The following is a 17500-nucleotide window of genomic DNA, read 5'->3' as shown; positions in this document are numbered from 1 at the left end:
CTATCCCCAAGGATGATTATGGAGCTTAAAGTTTCTTTTTTTTTTTTTTTTGAAGCCCAGTTTCTTCAGTTTCATCTCTCATCGTGATGTTACAGTTGAGAAGAAACTTATATGTAAGATGTACCGGGGGTTAGATAAGGTCAGTAACGTACACCACTGCAGTCTACAAACAGCTTTATGGCTTCATTATCTCCACTACGCTCAGCTTATCTCCGTAAACGGGAACTTTTCCGTGTTAATACAATGCTACGTTTAGATAATATATATATATATATATATATATATATATATATATATATATATATATATATATATATATATATATATATTATCCCTGGGGATAGGGGAGAAAGAATACTTCCCACGTATTCCCTGCGTGTCGTAGAAGGCGACTAAAAGGGAAGGGAGCGGGGGGCTGGAAATCCTCCCCTCTCGTTTTTTTTTTTTAATTTTCCAAAAGAAGGAACAGAGAAGGGGGCCAGGTGAGGATATTCCCTCAAAGGCCCAGTCCTCTGTTCTTAACGCTACCTCGCTATCGCGGGAAATGGCGAATAGTATGAAAAAAAAAAAGTATATATATATATATATATATATATATATATATATATATATATTCTCGCTACTGCACAGAGAATGTTTAGGAGGATGTTATACAGGAAGCGCTCATACATGAGTATACATCACATGGTCCAAAATCCTCAAAATATGCAGCATTACGACAACCTTACTCACACACCAACCAACACCACGCCGCTATGGGGCAACCAAATTACAACAGTAACGAGACGGAGGAACGAAAGACTATAATAAAAACTATATATTCTTAAATGGACAGGAATTAAACAGTGGAACAGGGATGTACCACATGCATGGCTAGCTAACGGCATCATGGAATAGTCGGTGGGACAATAGACATGGAAGGGGCACGACGTAAGGAAGGGGCATGCAAAAGGGATGGTGTATGCAGTATGGGAAGGGGATGCAGGATGGGAGGGGCGTGCAGTATGGGAGGGGCGTGCAGGATGGGAGGGGCGTGCAGTATGGGAGGGGCGTGCAGCATGGGAGGGGTATAAAGTATGGGAAGGGCGTGCAGGATGGGAGGGGAGTGCAACATGCAAAAAGGGAAGGTGTATGCAGTATGGGAAGGGCGTGCAGGATGGGAGGGGCGTGCAGTATGGGAGGGATATGCAGGATGGGAGGGGCGTGCAGTATGGGAGGGGCGTGCAGCATGGGAGGGGTATAAAGTATGGGAAGGGCGTGCAGGATGGGAGGGGAGTGCAGCATGGAAGGGGCACGCAGTGTGTTAGGGGCGTAAGTGCAGGATGGTAAGGGCGTGCGTGCAGGATGGTAGGGGCGTGCGTGCAGGATGGGAGGGGCGTGCGTGCAGGATGGTAGGGGCGTGCGTGCAGGATGGTAGGGGCGTGCGTGCAGGATGGGAGGGGCGTGCGTGCAGGATGGTAGGGGCGTGCGTGCAGGATGGGAGGGACGTGCGTGCAGGGAAGGGGGCGCGTGTGACACTAACCTGTAGAAGGTGGCGCCAAGCGACCACCTGGCGTTGGCGTGTCCCTCGCAGGAGAGCTGAGGTTTGAGGCTCAGGTGCTCGTTGCGCGCGTCGCTCAGGAAGTTGAGGACGCCGTAGCCGAAGATCCTGATGGTGGTGACGATGGCCTCCTGAAGGGCGTCGTCGTCGGTGTCGAAGTGGACGCCTGACGGAGGGGAAGAAGAGAAGGAGGGCTGGAGTTAGTAGCTCTGGTCTGGACGTTTTGGTGTCTTGATTTGATCTCCTTCGTTAGCGAGAGGGAGAGCGAAGGAAGGAATGGGGATGGGAGGGATGGATGGGGGGGGGGGGTAGGGAGGGAAGGGGGGGTGATAGACGATTGTCAGGGGGGGGTGAACTAGGCAATGATGCCAAACAACTCACTAAACCACCCTGGTCACACCTCCATCATTACCCTGGTCACACCTCCATCATTACCCTGGTCACACCTCCATCATTACCCTGGTCACACCTCCATCATTACCCTGGTCACACCTCCATCATTACCCTGGTCACACCTCCATCATTACCCTGGTCACACCTCCATCATTACCCTGGTCACACCTCCATCATTACCCTGGTCACACCTCCATCATTACCCTGGTCACACCTCCATCATTACCATGGTCACACCTCCATCATTACCTTGGTCACACCTCCATCATTACCCTGGTCACACCTTCATCATCACCCTGGTCACACCTCCATCATTACCCTGGTCACACCTCCATCATTACCCTGGTCACACCTCCATCATTACCCTGGTCACACCTCCATCATTACCCTGGTCACACCTCCATCATTACCCTGGTCACACCTCCATCATCCCCCTGGTCACATCTCCATCTCCCTGGTCACATCTCCATCTCCCTGGTCACACCTCCATCTCCCTGGTCACATCTCCATCTCCCTGGTCACATCTCCATCTCCCTGGTCACATCTCCATCTCCCTGGTCACACCTCCATCTCCCTGGTCACATCTCCATCTCCCTGGTCACATCTCCATCTCCCTGGTCACATCTCCATCTCCTTGGTCACATCTCCATCTCCCTGGTCACACCTCCATCTCCCTGGTCACATCTCCATCTCCCTGGTCACATCTCCATCTCCCTGGTCACACCTCCATCTCCCTGGTCACATCTCCATCTCCCTGGTCACATCTCCATCTCCCTGGTCACACCTCCATCTCCCTGGTCACATCTCCATCTCCCTGGTCACACCTCAATCTCCCTGGTCACACCTCCCTCTCCCTGGTCACATCTCCATCTCCCTGGTCACACCTCCATCTCCCTGGTCCACATCTCCATCTCCCTGGTCACATCTCCATCTCCCTGGTCACATCTCCATCCCCTGGTCACACCTCCATCTCCCTGGTCACACCTCCATCTCCCTGGTCACAACCTCCATCTCCCTGGTCACATCCTCCATCTCCCTGGTCACATCTCCATCTCTCCCTGGTCACATCTCTCCATCTCCCTGGTCACATCTCCATCTCCCTGGTCACATCTCCATCTCCCTGGTCACACCTCCATCTCCCTGGTCACATCTCCATCTCCCTGGTCACATCTCCATCTCCCTGGTCACATCTCCATCTCCCTGGTCACACCTCCATCTCCCTGGTCACATCTCCATCTCCCTGGTCACATCTCCATCTCCCTGGTCACATCTCCATCTCCCTGGTCACATCTCCATCTCCCTGGTCACATCTCCATCTCCCTGGTCACATCTCCATCTCCCTGTCACATCTCCATCTCCCTGGTCACATCTCCATCTCCCTGGTCACATCTCCATCTCCCTGGTCACATCTCCATCTCCCTGGTCACATCTCCATCTCCCTGGTCACATCTCCATCTCCCTGGTCACACCTCCATCTCCCTGGTCACATCTCCATCTCCCTGGTCACATCTCCATCTCCCTGGTCACACCTCCATCTCCCTGGTCACACCTCCATCTCCCTGGTCACACCCATTCACAAACTTCCCCAAAATCTGACCTGAGCTCCAGCACACAAAAGAGTTTACCAATGGCCACATTTGCTTAAGTTTGGTTTACCATCCACTGAAGAAGACAAGTTTGGGATGAACTATCTCTTCTTCTTCTTCTCTCTCTCTCTCTCTCTCTCTCTCTCTCTCTCTCTCTCTCTCTCTCTCTCTCTCTCTCCAGTGTGTGTGTGTGTGTGTGTGTGTGTGTGTGTGTGTGTGTGTGTGTGTGTGTGTAGCCACTCAAACTTAAGTCAGTCCCACTGAAGCTACGCACCTTAAGTTTACACAGATGTGGCTTATAAAGTAATCGTTCTATACATTCCAGCCAACGCCACTGGAATGAACAATTATCATACATTCCAGCCAAGGCCACTGGAATGAACAATTATCATACATTCCAGCCAACGCCACTGGAATGAACAATTATCATACATTCCAGCCAATGCCACTGGAATGAACAATTATCATACATTCCAGCCAATGCCACTGGAACGACACCCTCCCACCTTCAGTAAGAGGTACTGTTCCTTCCTTCTTGAGCCATTTGCAACCATGGTTAAGAAACGTGTTCTAGGAAGCGATCTGGCCTGTCTCCCTCCATCCCTCTCTCTATCATCATCCCGGGGTCTGGTCTGTCTACTTCCCTCCCTCTCCGTCATCATCTCGGGGTCTGGTCTGTCTCCCTCCCTCCCTCTCCATCATCATCTCGGGGTCTGGTCTGTCTCCCTCCCTCCCTCTCTATCATCATCTCGGGGTCTGGTCTGTCTCCCTCCCTCCCTCTCATCATCTCGGGGTCTGGTCTGTCTCCCTCCCTCCCTCTCTATCATCATCTCGGGGTCTGGTCTGTCTCCCTCCCTCCCTCTCATCATCTCGGGGTCTGGTCTGTCTCCCTCCCTCCCTCCCTCTCTCTATCATCATCTCGGGGTCTGGTCTGTCTCCCTCCCTCTCTCTATCATCATCCCGGAGTCTGGTCTGTCTCCCTCCCTCTCTATCATCATCCCGGGGTCTGGTCTGTCTCCCTCCATCCCTCTCTCTATCATCATCCCGGGGTCTGGTCTGTCTCCTTCCCTCCCTCTCTATCATCATCTCGGGGTCTGGTCTGTCTCCCTCCATCCCTCTCTCTATCATCATCCCGGGGTCTGGTCTGTCTACTTCCCTCCCTCTCCGTCATCATCTCGGGGTCTGGTCTGTCTCCCTCCCTCCCTCTCCATCATCATCTCGGGGTCTGGTCTGTCTCCCTCCCTCCCTCTCCATCATCATCTCGGGGTCTGGTCTGTCTCCCTCCCTCCCTCTCCATCATCATCTCGGGGTCTGACAGTAACCCGGCGCTTGCTTAAATAAAGGACAAGTTCCCCACGAACCCACACAGCTCGGTAATGATGGCGACTGTGGAGGAGGAGGAGCAGGTAGGTGTGTGTGTGTGTGTGTGTGTGTGTGTGTGTGTGTGTGTGTTGAAGGGCGGGCGGCGCCCTCCTCCTCCTCCTCGAAGTCTGCATTTATGCCAGGAGAAAGTTTCCAGCAATCACGGGCTTTGGGGAGAGAGAGAGAGAGAGAGAGAGAGAGAGAGAGAGAGAGAGAGAGAGAGAGAGAGAGAGAGAGAGAATACATTCATAAAGGTTGTCAGAAAAGCGTGTCTGGATACAGTCGTGTTAGAAACATGTTAACTGTTTTAGCCAGCGGGCATAGAAAAAAAAGTGTTGGATGAGGAATTGACGACTATCGCACGACGGTACGACCAGCCTTGAGCACGACGGTACGACTAGCCTTGAGTACGACGGTACGACCAGCCTTGAGCACGACGGTACGACTAGCCTTGAGTACGACGGTACGACCAGCCTTGAGCACGACGGTGCGACCCTTGAGCACGACGGTATGACCCTTGAGCACGACGGTACGACTAGCCTTGAGTACGACGGTACGACCTCTGAGCACGACGGTACGACCCTTGAGCACGACGGTACGACCCTTGAGTACGACGGTACGACTAGCCTTGAGCACGACGGTACGACCCTTGAGCACGACAATACGACCTCTGAGCACGACGTTACGACCCTTGAGCACGACGGTACGACCCTTGAGCACGACGGTAGGACCAGCCTTGAGCACGATGGTACGACCCTTGAGCACGACGGTACGACCACTGAGCACGACGGTACGACCCTTGAGCACGACGGTACGACCTTTGAGCACGACGGTACGACCTTTGAGCACGACGGTACTACCAGCCTTGAGCACGACGGTACGACCCTTGAGCACGACGGTGCGACCCTTGCGCACGACGGTACGACCTCTGAGAACGACGGTACGACCCTTGAGCCCGACGGTGCGACCTTTATGGGTCAGGTGTCGCCTACACAACTGGCAACCTGGGACACCCGAAAACAATTCTGGCCCAATTATTTGCCAATTATTTTGTTATACGGAAGGGAAAAAGCGAGATGGAAAACTCGCTGTAGATAGACAGATAGGGATAGATAGATAAAGATAGATAGATAGAGATAGAGAGATAGATAGATAGAGTAGATAGATAGTTAGGGAGAGATAGATAAAGATAGATAGATAGAGATAGAGAGATAGATAGATAGAGTAGATAGATAGTTAGGGAGAGATAGATAAAGATAGATAGACAAGAGATAGATAGATAGAGAGAGAGAGAGAGAGAGAGAGAGAGAGAGAGAGAGAGAGAGAGAGAGAGAGAGAGAGAGAGAGAGAGAGAGAGAATTCTAAAACCTGCGACTGTGGCCCGTCTTTTCCGCTCGGACCGCGCTTCCGCCCTGGTGACCGGTCCGTCCCCCCCCCCCCAACCCCGGGATAATGACACGGTGGAACGCGGAACTGGACTGGAATACGGAACGTGGGGGGGGGGGGGGTGATGGGGTGGTGGGGGGGGTGGGGGGGGCTGGGGGGGGAGGCGTGTAAAGAGCTGACTGGGGAAAAAAAAAAAACAAAACAAAACAAACTGGAAAGCAAATAGAAAACGGAACCTCACTGGGGACCCAAACTAACTGGAAAGCAAATAGAAAACGGAACGTCACTGGGTACCTAAACAAACTGGAAAGCAAATAGAAAACGGAACGTCACTGGGGACCCAAACCAACTGGAAAGCAAATAGAAAACGGAACGTCACTGGGGACCCAAACAAACTGGAAAGCAAATAGAAAACGGAACGTCACTGGGGACCCAAACAAACTGGAAAGCAAATAGAAAACGGAACGTCACTGGGGACCCAAACAAACTGGAAAGCAAATAGAAAACGGAATGTCACTGGGGACCCAAACAAACTGGAAAGCAAATAGAAAACGGGACGTCACTGGGTACCCAAACAAACTGGAAAGCAAATAGAAAACGGAACGTCACTGAGTACCTAAACCAACTGGAAAGCAAATAGAAAACGGAACGTCACTGGGTACCTAAACAAACTGGAAAGCAAATAGAAAACGGAACGTCACTGGGTACCTAAACAAACTGGAAAGCAAATAGAAAACGGAACGTCACTGGGTACCTAAACAAACTGGAAAGCAAATAGAAAACGGAACGTCACTGGGGACCCAAACAAACTGGAAAGCAAATAGAAAACGGAACGTCACTGAGTACCTAAACCAACTGGAAAGCAAATAGAAAACGGAACGTCACTGGGGACCCAAACAAACTGGAAAGCAAATAGAAAACGGAACGTCACTGGGGACCCAAACAAACTGGAAAGCAAATAGAAAACGGAACGTCACTGGGGACCCAAGATACCACACGAGTGGAAACGGGAAAGCTGAACTGGTAACCAGGATGATAAAAATGACTGGTAACTGGGCGGATGAGAGACGACAGTTCACGACCGGGAGTACAGTGAACAACCACATGATCAATTCACTTTCAATGAGTGTCTCCCCCCTCTCAATTAACGAGGGCGAGGTGCGTTGACTTTTTGTCACCCCCCCCCCCCAACACCCAATGAGGTAGTTCATGTTTAAGGTAATTTAACAGGTTGAAGAGACTGTAAACACAGGGGTATTGGTACACATCATCTCTGTTGACAAGCCTCTCTCTCTCTCTCGCTCTCTCTCCAATCCTCACCTTCATAGCACCCGCAGACATGCCTGAGATAGATAGATAGATAGAGAGAGAGAGAGAGAGAGAGAGAGAGAGAGAGAGAGAGAGAGAGAGAGAGAGAGAGAGAGAGTTAAAGAGTTCCGGTAGTGAACCCACAGTCGAATGCATTGCACGACGTCACCATCAAGTTAGCTCATTCCACCGGGGACATGGTCAACCCCCCCCCCCGGCCAACCCCACCCCAACCCCCTTACCCTATGGCCAACCCCCCCCCCCCGACCCCCCCCCAAGCCTTGCGTGAGTCCCGGCCGGACACAGCAGGGAGGCCGAACTGCCCAGCAGACGTTTGGGGGAAGGAGGGAGGGAGGGAAGTCCGCTCACGTCCAGCGCCTTCGCTCACCACTCTAATTCCTTTTCTTTTTTTCCCTTCTCTTTTTTTTTCGGGGGGGGGGATGGGGTAGGGGATGGGGGAGGAGGGAGGAGACTACACCACAAAACACAGCGGTGTTCACCACAGCAGAACGCTGCATACCTGATGTACGGAGGGAGGGAGGGAGGGAGGGAGAGAGAGAGAGAGAGAGAGAGAGAGAGAGAGAGAGAGAGAGAGAGAACGATGGTGATGATGATGATGGTGATAAATTATGATGATGATGATTGTGAAGAAGAAGAAGAGTGTGATGAAGAAGGTGATGATATAATGATGATGAAGAAGATGAAGAAGGTGATGTAATGATGATGATGAAGAAGAAGGTGATGAAGTGATAATGAAGAAGAAGAAGAAGAAGAAGAAGAAGAAGAAGAAGAAGATGATGATGATGATGATGAAGGTGATAACGTGACGATGATGATGATGAAGAAGAAGGTGAAATAAGACCAGACAGGTAAGGAAGGACAGGACGGGAGATGGCGCTGGAGAGGAGAGAATGTGGGATGGGCAGCTGGAGAAACGGGAGATGGGGAGGGAGGGAACGTGGGAGAGGAGACGTGGGAGGGGAGAGAGGAGGAAGATACATAAAGGGAAGAGAAGCGATAAACAATGGGTGAGGGGAGACAGGGAGAGACATGACATGGAAGGGGAGGAGGGAGGGGAGAATGAGACAAATATACAGAGATCGAGGAAGAGATAGAGAGAGAGTGTTGGAGAGAGCCGCAGGGGGGGAGATGGGAAGTGGCGTGGCGCGGTCTGGGAGAGGGAGGAGAGCGAGTGGGGGAGAGGTGGTGAGGACTGGGACAGGATGTGTATATCACGGGAGAGGAAGAGTAATGTCTGGGAGAGTCAGGGGTGAGAGCAGGGAGAGGGGGGCAAAGGACAATACAATACGGTCTATTTGGAGGAGGAGGAGGAGGAGGATGAGCAAGAAGGGGGGGAGGTTGGAATGGTGTAGGGAAGGGGTGGTGAGGGAGAGGAGAACTGCCGGTCAGGGAAATGATTAATGTGGAAAAGACGGAAGACAAATTACACCTCCCTTGTTGCAGGTTGGGGAAGGGAAGGGAAGGGGAGGGAAGGGGGAAGAGGGTAGGAAAGGGGGAGATTGAGGAGGTGGGGGATGGGAGTGGAAGGATTTGCAAGTGGAGACGAATATTCCAGGTGTAACAGGAGGATTACATATATATATATATATATATATATATATATATATATATATATATATATATATATATATATATATATTATCCCTGGGGAGAGGGGAGAAAGAATACTTCCCACGTATTCCCTGCGTGTCGTAAAAGGCGACTAAAAGGGGAGGGAGCGGGGGACTGGAAATCCTCCCCCCTTGTTTTTTTTTTTAATTTTCTAAAAGACGGAACAGAGAAGGGGGGGCCAGGTGAGGGTATTCCCTCAGAGGCCCAGTCCTCTGTTCTTAACGCTACCTTGCTAACGCAGGAAATGGCGAATAGTTTGAAAGAAAATATATATATATATATATATATATATATATATATATATATATATATATATATATATATATATATATACACGAATAAAGTGCATATGAACGCGCACCTTCATAGAACATACAAACCTCCCACAGCCAGGATCGAACCCGGGACCCCTGTGATATATTTATTTATCCTAATTTGTCGCCGTCTCCCGCGTTAGCGAGGTAGCGCATGGAAACAGACGAGAGAATGGCTCAACCCACCCACATACGCATGTATATATACATACACGTCCACACACGCACATATACATACCTATACACTTCAACATATATATATATATATATATATATATATATATATATATATATATATATATATATATATATATATAATCCTTGGGAACAGGGTAGAAAAAATATACTTCCTACGTATTCCTTGCGTGTCGTACAAGGCGACTAAAAGAGGTGGGAGCTGGGTGGTATGAAAATCCTCCCCTCCCGTCTTTACTTTCCAAAAAGAAGGAACAGAGAAGGGGGCCAAGGGAGGATTATTTCTCCCCTCTTCTCCCCTTTTTTTTTTTAATTTTCCAAAAGAAGGAACAGAGAAGGGGGCCAAGTGAGGATTTCCCTCAGAGGTCCAGTCCTCTGTTCTTAACGCTACCTTGCTAACGCAGGAAATGGCGAATAGTTTGAAAGAAAGAAATATATATATATAAATAAATCATTTAGGTTGATTTTTTTATTCTCACTGATTTTTCCGCGCTGGTGTGGCGGTATGAGAAACGCAAGACAGATGGGTCCACGCGGAAGAGAAACAATTATAGAACAAGATAGATAGATAGGCAGATATATTTTTATAGATAATATATATATATATATTTTTTTACCCCTCCTTTTTTCACGGGTGGGTTGACTAAGATTGAGGAGGGGAAGGGGAAGTGGGAGGGGGAGATGTGAGTGTGGCTGAAATACGGGTGTGTGTGTGTGTGTGTGTGTGTGTGTGTGTGTGTGTGGTAGATGGCTCCTTAAATGGAAGGGTTATGGTGGGGTAGGGAGGGAGGGAGAGAGAGAGAGAGAGAGAGAGAGAGAGAGAGAGAGAGGTGGGGTGGAGGGAGTGTTGGTCTGAGGGTTGGGTGGGGTGGAGGGAATATATTTAACTGATTGATGGCAGGGGATGATGATGATGATGATGATGATGATGATGATGGGGTAAGGATGTAGATGGATGGGTTTGATGGAGAGCGTTGATGGCAGTGGTTACTCAAGGGGTTGATGGATGGAGGGAGGGAGGGAGGGAGGGAAAAGGGTGGGATAGGGAAGGGAAGAGGGATGGGCAGGGGAAGGGGTAAAGGTTCATTGATGGTAATAATAATGGTGATGATGTAAGGTTTTTAAGACATATAATAATCCTGTGAAAATATAGAGATATGAAATAGCTAATAAAAACGAAAAAAAAAATAAATAAAAATGGTAAAATTGTATTAAATGTAATTTGAAAATCACATTATCAACATGGCGGTTAAAAAAAATGGATAAACGCAGATTAGGTCATTCTTTGCTAGTTCTCTAAGCTATATATATATATATATATATATATATATATATATATATATATATATATATATATATATATATTATCCCTGGGGATAGGAGAGAAAGAATACTTCCCACGTATTTTCTGCGTGTCGTAGAAGGCGACTAAAAGGGGAGGGAGCGGGGGCTGGAAATCCTCCCTTCTCATTATTTTTTTTTTAATTTTCCAAAAGAAGGAACAGAGAAGGGGGCCAGGTGAGGATATTCCCTCAAAGGCCCAGTCCTCTGTTCTTAACGCTACCTCGTTAACGCGGGAAATGGCGAATAGTTTAAAAATATATATATATATATATATATATATATATATATATATATATATATATATATATATATATATATATATCGAGTGCTGCACATCAGCTCCCAAACATCACTAAATTTAATGATACGCAAACGTATTCATCTCACTACTACGACTGCATGCATGCATTAAGAAAATTCCTAAGAGGCAACATTTAAAGGATACGTTTGAAACGAGAAAAAAAAAACGTTCACACCTTTAAAAAAAAAAATGTGAACGTTTTCTTGAAAAAAAAAAAGTTTGATTTCGATGGTGTTTCTCACACCTTTAAAAAATGTGAACGCTTTCTTGAAAAAAAAAAAAAAACACGTTTGTTTTAGACGGTGTCTCATAAATTCTCGTAGAAAATGGAATTATAAATACGATTTAAAACGTGTTCGAAATTGAACAAAAAATAAAATATGAAGAAACCTGAAATAGTTAAAAGTATGGTCTCCAACACTCCTGGTTTCATGTGTTCTCTACTGGTTAGTCTGGCATCTATATATAAATAAATGAATAAACAACATAATAACTTAAATGTGAATTTTGACTGCTATAAAATACAGAGTTGAATCTGTAGGCGAGATAATAATAATAATAATAATAATAATAATAATAATAAAACTACTACTACTACTACTATTAATAATAACAATAATAATAATTAAACTACTACTACTACTACTATTAATAATAATAATAATAATAATAATAATAATAATTAAACTACTACTACTACTACTATTAATAATAACAATAATAATAATTAAACTACTACTACTACTACTATTAATAATAATAATAATAATAATAATAATAATAATAATAATAATAATAATAATAATTAAACTACTACTACTACTATTAATAATAATAATAATAATAATAATAATAATAATAATAATAATCAACTACTACTACTACTATTAATAATAATAATAATAATAATCAACTACTACTACTACTATTAATAATAATAATAATAATAATTCTAAGAGCACATAACCTCAATCAAATCTGTGTAACACATTAAATTACATTCAACACGTTTAAATGGCCGGATGAATTTAATCCCTGAATAACGAGATCATAATCAAATACATCACCTCGTGGTATAATTATCCGCCGATTACGTCACCAATTATCTATCAATTACATTAACGGTTACCCCAACAATTACGTCACGTGCTATAGGGCCCCCCCCCTTCCCTTCCCGTACGTTAATATAATCAAACCAGGGTTAAATCCACACTAGCTGGGTCATCATTATGCAAGACAGATAACAACCATTCATTATTGCCTTTAATGAACACATACGTAATCCACCCAGAAGACAGAACCAGAGCTCTAATACTGAGAAGAAGAAGAAGAATTACATTTGACTATACGGTGGGAAATGTAATCGAACCGTGGGATAATGACGTAAACCTCGATGATAAATGACACACACGACGGTACGACCCTTGAGCACGACGGTACGACCCTTGAGCACGATGGTACGACCCTTGAGCACGACGGTACGACCCTTGAGCACGATGGTGCGACCCTTGAGCACGACGGTACGACTCTTGAGCACGATGGTACGATCCTTGAGCACGACGGTACGACCCTTGAGGACGACGGTACGACCCTTGAGCACGACGGCACGACCCTTGAGGACGACGGTACGACCCTTGAACACGACGGTGCGACCCTTGAGCACGACGGTACGACTCTTGAGCACGATGGTACGATCCTTGAGCACGACGGTACGACCCTTGAGGACGACGGTACGACCCTTGAGCACGACGGTACGACTCTTGAGCACGATGGTACGATCCTTGAGCACGACGGTACGACCCTTGAGGACGACGGTACGACCCTTGAGCACGACGGTACGACCCTTGAGGACGACGGTACGACCCTTGAGGACGACGGTACGACCCTTGAGCACGACGGTGCGACCCTTGAGCACGACGGTACGACCCTTGATCAAGACGGTACGACCCTTGAGCACGACTCTACGACCCTTGAACACGACAGTGCGACCCTTGAGTACGACGGTGCGACCCTTGAGCACGACGGTACGACCCTTGAGCACGACTCTACGACCCTTGAACACGACGGTGCGACCCTTGAGTACGACGGTGCGACCCTTGAGCACGACTCTACGACCCTTATACACGACGGTACAACCCTTGAGCACGACGGTACGACCCTTGAGCACGACGGTACGACCCTTATACACGACGGTACAACCCTTGAGCACGACGGTACGACCCTTGACTACACACACTGGTCCTCCCCCCCTTCCCCTGTTATGGTGCTTACACGACTGAAGCTGAAGCTGAACCGAACTGAAACTGCATGGGACGAAGACTAAAGCACGCTGAAACTGCAGGAAACAGACTGAAGCAAACTGAAATCGTAGGAAACTGAAGTTGAAGCAAACTCATGAAACTAAAAATGAAGAAAAATGAAACTACGTGAAACTAAAGCAAACTGATATCATAGAACATTCAAACTGAAACTGAAGCCAAGTGAGATTCAAGAACATTGAAACAAGGACACTGAAACCGAAGGAAACTGAAGCCAAGTGAGATTAAAGAACATTGAAACAAGGACATTGAAACTGAAACCAAGTGAGATCAAAGAACACTGAAACAAGGACACTGAAACCGAAGGAAACTGAAACTGAAGCCAAGCGAGATTAAAGAACATTGAAACAAGGACACTGAAACTGAAGGAAACTGAAACCAAGCGAGATTATAGAGCACTGAAACTGAAGGAAACAGAAACTGACACTAAAGCACACAAAACTAGTAGCTATATGTGGCTGAACACGACGCATTGTGCGTCACATCAGGCCACGATGGAAGACCCAAGCTACGTATGTTCCAGGAAAAGCACTTCAGTCGAAATTACATTCACTGGAGAGAGAGAGAGAGAGAGAGAGAGAGAGAGAGAGAGAGAGAGAGAGAGAGAGAGAGAGAGAGAGAGAGAAATGAAAGCAAAAGTGATTGAAGAGAGGGTGGGGTGAGGAAGTGGGCGGGGGGGGGGGGGGGGTTGAAACGTTATTAAAAAAAAAAAAAATGGGTCGTTGGGTGGGGAGAGATTGCATTAACCCCGGCAGCAATTGCATTAAACGTCACGAAACTGGTTTTCACACACTCACCAAATATCACAAGAGCGAATCACCTTTCCAAAATGATTCAGATTCACACAGAAAGATTCGGGGGGGGGGGGGGTGTCCTCCCTCCTCCAACCCCCCAACCCCCCCCCCCATGCGTTTATGCGCGCGCCCTACGTGTGTCTGAACACAACGGGTGATGACAGACAGACACAACAGACATACAACGGGTGATGACATACAGACACAACAGACATCAACAGGTGATGACATATAGACACAACAGACATACAACGGGTGATGACATACAGACACAACAGACATACAACGGGTGATGACATACAGACACAACAGACAATACAACGGGTGATGACATATAGACACAACAGACAACAACGTGTGATGACATACAGACACAACAGACAATACAACGGGTGATGACATATAGACACAACAGACAACAACGGGTGATGACAGACAGACACAACAGACATACAACAGGTGATGACATACAACAGGTGATGACAAACAGACACAACAGACAATACAACGGGTGATGACATATAGACACAACAGACAACAACGGGTGATGACATACAGACACAACAGACAACAACGGGTGATGACACACAACAGACAACAACGGGTGATGACAGAGGATGTGGCCAGCCATCCCTCAATACTTCACCAATAATTCTTCTCATTCACCATCATAAATCTTGTACATTATGCTGCCATCAACAAGTCTGCAGAACTTAACTGAACTTCTCTTCATCATTACAATATATAACCCAACTTCGCTCTGACCCTATATGCGTCTGAACACCTATATCATCCTATATGTACCTCTTATATTCTTATCTACTTACCCCTATATATATATATATATATATATATATATATATATATATATATATATATATATATATATATATATATATATTTTATACTATTTGCCATTTCCCGCGTTAGCGAGGTAGCGTTAAGAACAGAGGACTGGGCCTTAGAGGGAAAATCCTCACCTGGCCCCCTTCTCTGTTCCTTCTTTTGGAAAATTAAAAAAAAAACAAGAAAGGGGAGGATTTCCAGCCCCCCGCTCCCTCCCCTTTTAGTCGCCTTCTACGACACGCAGGGAATACGTGGGAAGTATTCTTTCTCCCCTATCCCCAGGGATAATATATATATATATATATATATATATATATATATATATATATATATATATATATATATATATATATCTTTTTTATACATTTTCTATCCCCATCTTTCCTACGCAAGTGGACCACGCCAAAACCCCCCCACCACAAGGTTAAGATAAACATCACTAGGCCACCACTGCGAAAAAAGATAACATTATCAGCTCTGCCTCCACCATCTCCTTAACCGTGGCCCGCCCCAGACGCTGTGTTGTCGTCAGCAGATGCGATGGCGAGATGACCAGCTGGGGGGAAGGGTGGAGAGAGAGAGAGAGAGAGAGAGAGAGAGAGAGAGAGAGAGAGAGAGAGAGAGAGAGAGAGAGAGAGAGAGAGAGTTATATCTCATGTCACACACACACACGACCCGTAACCCCAGTTTTCGAAGAGCATTAACCGAATCATCGTCTTTTCCTCATACCATTCGCCTCGAACCTGTGTACTCAAGATCCATGTACGATAACAGGTCAGCCCATCTCTCTCTTACATGGTAGGGAGAGTCTACCCTTACGCGAAACTTGTTTCGAACCGTTTCACTGCGTTTCACTGAACTGATTCGTCTCCGTTCCTCGTTCGGGTTCAGATAGGGTGGTTCGAAGGCGATCCGAAGCGCGATTCGAAACGTCATGAAAGACACCAGGAGGAACTGGGTGATGTTCGCGCTCCGCTGAAACCTACTGAAATCAAAAGTGAAACATTCTGACTTTCAGCTGAGCCATTGTCACAGCTAGGACAATTATTCCGACCGATTCATTCAGGAAATATATGAAACAATTCGGTACCTGTCCAAACATCAGGATGTCAAGTGACAAATCATGGCTTTTCTTTTTTTTTTAAAGTGATAATTTAAAGACAATTAATACATAATTAAATGCGATTATCTGTGGGCATTTTCCACAAATACCTAAACCGAGTGATACATTCTGACAACGCCTGAAGCACTTGGGAATTTCATGGTCCGCCTGCATTCTTCAACTGCAATATTTTCATTTAAAAAAAATCCAGCCATTTTGTTCTGGGTGCGCTGAAGAACAATGCTTAACAATGTGGTGGCGATTGCATGTTAAACTACGGCTTGTTAACATTTATCAACAGGTGTGCATGGCTTGTGAACATTAATGAACAGGTGTGTACGGGCTTGTGAGCATTTATTAACAGGTGTGTAGGGCTTGTGAACATTAATTAACAGGTGTATACGGGTTGTGAGCATCTATTAACAGGTGTGCATGGCTTGTGAACATTAATTAACAGGTGTATACGGGTTGTGAGCATCTATTAACAGGTGTGCATGGCTTGTGAACATTAATGAACAGGTGTGTACGGGTTGTGAGCATTTATTAACAGGTGTGCATGGCTTGTGAACATTAATTAACAGGTGTGTACGGGTTGTGAGCATCTATTAACAGGTGTGCACGGCTTGTGAACATTAATTAACAGGTGTGTACGGGTTGTGAGCATCTATTAACAAGTGTGCATGGCTTGTGAACATTAATTAACAGGTGTGTACGGGTTGTGAGCATCTATTAACAGGTGTGCATGGCTTGTGAACATTAATTAACAGGTGTATACGGGTTGTGAGCATCTATTAACAGGTGTGCATGGCTTGCGAACATTAATGAACAGGTGTATACGGGTTGTGAGCATCTATTAACAGGTGTGCATGGCTTGTGAACATTAATGAACAGGTGTATACGGGTTGTGAGCATTTATTAACAGGTGTGCATGGCTTGTGAACATTAATGAACAGGTGTGTACGGGTTGTGAGCATTTATTAACAGGTGTGTAGGGCTTGTGAACATTAATGAACAGGTGTGTACGGGTTGTGAGCATTTATCAACAGGTGTGTAGGGCTTGTGAACATTCATTAAAAGGT

General features: G+C 46.4%; 1 protein-coding gene across 1 annotated transcript in view; it reads right to left on the bottom strand.

Moving 5' to 3' along the window:
- Positions 1–17500, bottom strand: part of LOC139751283 (glutamate receptor ionotropic, NMDA 2B-like) — a 461671-nt gene that overhangs the window by 358648 nt on the left and 85523 nt on the right. Inside the window, exon 3 of the mRNA XM_071666604.1 lies at positions 1523–1706. Coding sequence (XP_071522705.1) covers positions 1523–1706 — 184 coding nt within the window. The remainder of the gene's footprint in view (positions 1–1522; positions 1707–17500) is intronic.

The sequence above is a fragment of the Panulirus ornatus genome, chromosome 11, assembly GCF_036320965.1.
Source record: "Panulirus ornatus isolate Po-2019 chromosome 11, ASM3632096v1, whole genome shotgun sequence".
Taxonomy (NCBI): domain Eukaryota; kingdom Metazoa; phylum Arthropoda; class Malacostraca; order Decapoda; family Palinuridae; genus Panulirus; species Panulirus ornatus.
This window is presented reverse-complemented; position numbering and strand designations above follow the sequence as displayed.